Source organism: Rutidosis leptorrhynchoides, chromosome 4 (assembly GCF_046630445.1).
Source record: "Rutidosis leptorrhynchoides isolate AG116_Rl617_1_P2 chromosome 4, CSIRO_AGI_Rlap_v1, whole genome shotgun sequence".
Lineage (NCBI taxonomy): Eukaryota > Viridiplantae > Streptophyta > Magnoliopsida > Asterales > Asteraceae > Rutidosis > Rutidosis leptorrhynchoides.
Genome location: NC_092336.1, coordinates 239,162,016 through 239,167,253, shown reverse-complemented (window position 1 = coordinate 239,167,253; position 5,238 = coordinate 239,162,016). Strand labels below are relative to the sequence as shown.

Below are 5,238 nucleotides of genomic sequence, written 5' to 3'. Positions count from 1 at the left end.
AGACTTAACTGTTTTGTACCCTGTTACGTAGTGTTAAAACATACACTATACTCGAAAATATATTTCATCCGCTAACGGTAGCGAACCGTCCGAATGAGGGCTCGTCAAGCCCAATGTGATCACATAACATAAGTTCACATTTACAGCCTGCAAGTGTAACTAATGATAATTGAATTGAGGCTTTTCGTTCTAACTCGTTGTGGAATGTTTGTTTTCGTACTTATGTTCAAAGCATAAAAGTATGATACGTATATGTTTCTCATCCCATAGTTTAAAAGTAAAAGTTGTTGAAAAGGTGGGACTATGATCTCACCTTGAGTGCACGAGTAAAGTAATGTACTTCACAAAGTAACGTATGCAAGAACGAATGCTAGTCTTGACCTAAACAAATAGGTTGTATCAATAACGGTAAACACGGTTGGTCAAAGATGTTCAATTAGTCCTATGGCTCGTTACGACTCGATTATATAGCATGTGAATCAAATTGTCAAGTTCCAAGCAAGATACAAGTATAAAAGTATGTTAGAACGATTGCACAAACATTTGGTTAAGTTTGATTAAAAGTCAACTTTGGTCGGGTCAAAGTCAACGAAAAGTCAACACGTTCGAGTCGGGTCTCGAACTATTTTTTTGAGGTTTTTAATCATATATAGGCATATTAGAACAAGTTACATGTGAATCGGAGGTGCGTAGCATAGAAAATTTTTTTTGTAAAAGTGTCAGGGAGGTCAGAAACCAAACACGGCAAATGCCGCGCGGCGACCAAGGAGGGCCGCTCCGCGACACTTAACGTGGTCTGGTGCCTAGTCAGTTTTAATTGTTCAAGTCTAAATCCAATCTTCAATTTAGCACAATTCACAAACCGTAAACACTTACGACACGTATCTTATATCGTTGGAAAGGTAATTTGACAAAGAACACAACTAAACACGTTTCATCAATCAAAAACATCATTTGCAATAATCGAAATTCCAAATTTAATGATCAATTAATGCTCATCATTAATGCTTCAATTTCATAAATGCATAATTATGATTAGGGAATAAATGCACACATATGATACGCCGTTTCGTAGATAATTACGCATAAAATGAAACTAAACACTTACAAACAACATTTCAAAGCATTCAATGCATCAAAGGTTCATTTTACTCCTATCAAACCCTAACCCAAATTTACAAATTTAGCAATTTTACTTATGAAGCTAATCCATGTCAACCTACATATCAATTTGAAGCTAGTGATGTTAGGAACACATTTAATACATGCACTTTCAACATCTAACAACATTTAATCATCCAAAACCCAAGATTAAACACACCCATTTGATAAGTTCATGCTAGTTACCCAAAACAACAATTTGAGCAAACCAAACACATATTCATGTTAGACTTGAGCCATAGACACTAATTAACACTTTTATAAGTTAAAAACATCAAGAATAAAGAATCTAGTGATTTTAGAAAGTTACCCAAATGTAATGAAATCGGTATGGAATCGAAGAGGAAGATGCGAGGATTCCAAATATGTAATTTATTTGGATTGATGCTTGCTCGATTTGAAATAGATGGTGATTCTTTGCTTGAGAGTTGAGAGAATTTGAAAGTATCAAAAGTAGAAAAGGGAGGATGAATGAGTGGATGGAGGAGAAGGGTTGACTAGTTGACCTAGTCACTAGTTTGACCCTTTGGCAACTTTAGTCCTTCAAGTTTAAATCGGGTGCGTGAATTACCTAAACAAAATATTTTAAAACTCGTATTAACGGAAGATGTTATAATTATATAACGGGCTTTAAAATAGTTAAACGCAAAGTAAACGGAAAAGGCGAGATGTTACACGAGGGAAGAGTGTAGAGTGGAGTGAACTTAGCACCTTGCCTTAGAGATTTCCTTCAAGATTTAGTAGCTTATTTTGGCTTAGTAGTACTTATGAATAAGTTTGTCAACTTTGGTTTGGACTATGGTTTGAATTCGAATAAGAATAATGCTCATTTATCTTTTAAGTTACCTTTATTTATCAGTATTGGCATTCGTAAGATTAGGGTCTTTACAGATGGTATCAGAGCTTAGGTTCTTTACTGTAGAAACTTTAGTCCTAAGTTATGGCCTGTGAGATTTGGGTTAGGATTTTCCTTCCGCTATAATATTCTAATTCCACTTTAAATATTCTCTTTTATTCTTCGTACTAATCGTAACCGTTATATCCTCATCTCATTCATAGATGGCACCAAAAAGAAAAGGAATGTCTGAGGAAGAAGTAGAAAACAAGATTAACCAAACTATCATGAATTTGTTACCCAACATTGTAGCTCAACCTATTGACGCGATGCGTAAGTAAGGTGGTGAGAATTTTAAGCATGAAGAAGAGGATGAATATAAGGAGGATAAAACTGTAACGGATGATGCTATTCATGTTTGGCTAGGACGGTTTCAAAAATAGCGTCCTTTGTCATTCAAAGCTGCTAGTACTCCTGTTAAAGCTGAGAATTGGATCACTCACATTGAGAAGATATACCGAGTGCTTGGTTGTGAAGAGAGGTTTTGGGTTCCATTGGCTGTTTATAAACTAGAGGGGGATGCTCAGCGTTGGTGGATTGCTTTGAGACAAGTGAAAGGGGGTATCGATTTTGAGGATTCATTAGATTGGATTAATTTCAAGGAGTTATTTTTTCGTCAGTACTTTTATGAGGTGGAGAAAGAGGCGGTGATTCGGGAGTATGCGAATATTAAGCAAGGGAGTGATGAGTCTATTAATGATTTCACTAAGAGGTTTTTGAGGCTTGTGGGTTTGATTGGAGCTGCTGCTGGGTCTGTTGAGGACCAAGCCCGTAAGTATAAATGGGTTGTTCATGGGCGTTACTGCTCTAAAATGATTAATCTGAAATGTTTTGATGTCGCTGAGGCAGCCGATTATGCTCAGAATTTGGAGATGGAGCGAGCCGAGTATTTGGCTACTAAAAATGATGATGGTAAAAACAAGAGGGTTAAGATTGCACAACCACTACGATCTGTGCCTGCACCGACTACCAAACAGGGTCAACAATCTGGGAACCAAGGGTATCGTAGTAATAATTAGAATAATAGAGGAAATCAGTAAAGGATTGACAACGGGCTAAATAATAATAACCGTGGTCAATTACAAGTGTACCGTCCCCAAGGGCAACAAAGGGGTAACGGAAATGGTGGTGTTAATGCCAATGCACCTTGTGGGACTTGTGGAAAGAATCATCCGGGAAGAGTTTGTTATCGTAGTGCGGGTTCATGTTTTGCTTGTGGAGAGGTTGGTCACTTAGCTAAGGATTGCAAGAATCCTAGACCTGGGTTTGTTTCGAGGGTTCCTCCACCAGCTCCTGGTGGACGCGTCTTTGCCATGACTGCTGCTCAGGCTACTGACGCAAAAGGTATATTTCGATCCCTATTCATTTTAAAAATATTTCCTTTGAGTTATTTGCTCATTCATTCTCGATATTATCAGGTACTATTAGTGGTCATGTATTTGTACACCATCGTACCCTCTTCGTTATGTTTGATTCTGGCTCTACGCACTCGATTGTGTCTGTTAAGAGCTTGAAATATTTGAAAGTGTCTCCAACTTGGTTGTCTACTCCGTTTACGATCTCTACCCCAATGGGTAGTATTGAAATTATAGATCGTGTGTTTCGAAACTGCCGTTTGGAATTTAATGACTACATGTTTCCCGCAAATCTCTTTCCTATGACCATGCATGACTTTGACATTATTCTTGGCATGGATTGGTTTTCTCGCCATCACGCGAATATCGATTGTTATTCTAAGAGGATTTTGTTTGGAAATCATTCTATACCCGATTGTGTCTTTAATGGTGATCTTCCCATAAAATCTATTAAGGTTATCTCAGCGCTTAAGGCGCAAAAGCTCATTTTACATGGTTATGTTGGTTATTTAGCTTCGATTCAGAATTTGTCTATCGAGAGTCCTTCGCTTGAAAATATTGATGTTGTTCGAGAGTTTCCCGATGTATTTCCTGACGAATTGCGGGGTTTGCCTCCAGTTCGTGAAGTTGAATTTTCGATTGATCTGATTCCTGGTTCTCAACCGATATCAAAAGCTCCTTATCGTATGGCACCACTCGAGTTGCAAGAACTCAAGGAGCAATTGCAAGAATTCATAGATTGTGGTTTTATTCAGCCAAGTGTGTCACCTTGGGGTGCGCCGGTTTTGTTTGTCAAGAAGAAGGATGGTAGCATGAGACTTTGCATTGATTATCGCGAGTTAAATCGTATTACTATCCAAAACCATTATCCGCTTCCACGTATTGATGATTTGTTTGATCAACTTCAAGGTTCGAAGTATTTTTCTAAAATTGATCTTAGGTCTGGGTATCATCAGCTCCATGTTAAAGAAGAAGATATCCTTAAGGCTGTTTACCGCACTCGTTATGGGTACTATGAGTTTTAGTGATGCCGTTTGGAATAACTAATGCTCCTGCGGTTTTCATGGATCTAATGAACCGTGTGATCCATGAGTATTTGGATAAGTTTGTGATCGTATTCATTGATGATATCTTGGTATTCTCAAAGAATAAAGAAGAGCATGAGAATCATCTCCGTGTTGTACTTGAAACCCTCCGAAGTAAGAAATTTTTTGCGAAATTCTCTAAATATGAATTCTGGTTGCAACGGGTTACCTTCTTGGGTCGTGTTGTATCGGCTGAGGGTATAATGATGGATCCAGTGAAAGTTGAGGCTATTACAAATTGGTCAAGACCTACTTCTGTTGTTGAGGTTCGAAGTTTTCTTGGTTTAGCTGGTTATTATCGAAGATTTGTTGAAGGTTTTTCAACGATTGCTTTGCCGCTAACCAAGTTGTTAAGGAAAGGGGAAAAAATTTTGTGGACCGAGGAATGACAAAAGAGTTTCGATGAGTTAAAGAAAAGACTTGTGTCAGCTCCTATTCTTGCATTGCCATCAGGAAGTGGAGGTTTTCAAATCTATAGTGATGCTTCTAAGAATGGTTTGGGTTGTGTTTTGATGCAGTATGGTAAGGCAATTGCTTATGCCTCGAGGCAGTTGAAACCCTATGAGGTTAACTACCCTACTCATGATTTGGAGTTAGCTGCTGTGATTTTTGCGTTGAAAATATGGAGGCATTACCTTTACAGAGAAACTTTTGATATTTTCACCGATCACAAGAGTCTCAAATACATATTCACGCAAAAAGAGATAAATATGAGACAACGAAGGTGGCTTGAGTTATTGAA

At 37.9% G+C, this 5,238-nt stretch overlaps 1 protein-coding gene across 1 annotated transcript; it reads left to right on the top strand.

Moving 5' to 3' along the window:
- The first annotated feature begins 2,220 nt into the window (after positions 1–2,220).
- Positions 2,221–4,436, top strand: LOC139841505 (uncharacterized). The gene is made up of 5 exons (XM_071831720.1): positions 2,221–2,329; positions 2,459–3,061; positions 3,143–3,400; positions 3,475–4,198; positions 4,352–4,436. The coding sequence occupies exons 1-5, from the start codon at positions 2,221–2,223 to the stop codon at positions 4,434–4,436; spliced, it is 1,779 nt and encodes a 592-aa protein (XP_071687821.1).
- Positions 4,437–5,238: the final 802 nt, after the last annotated feature.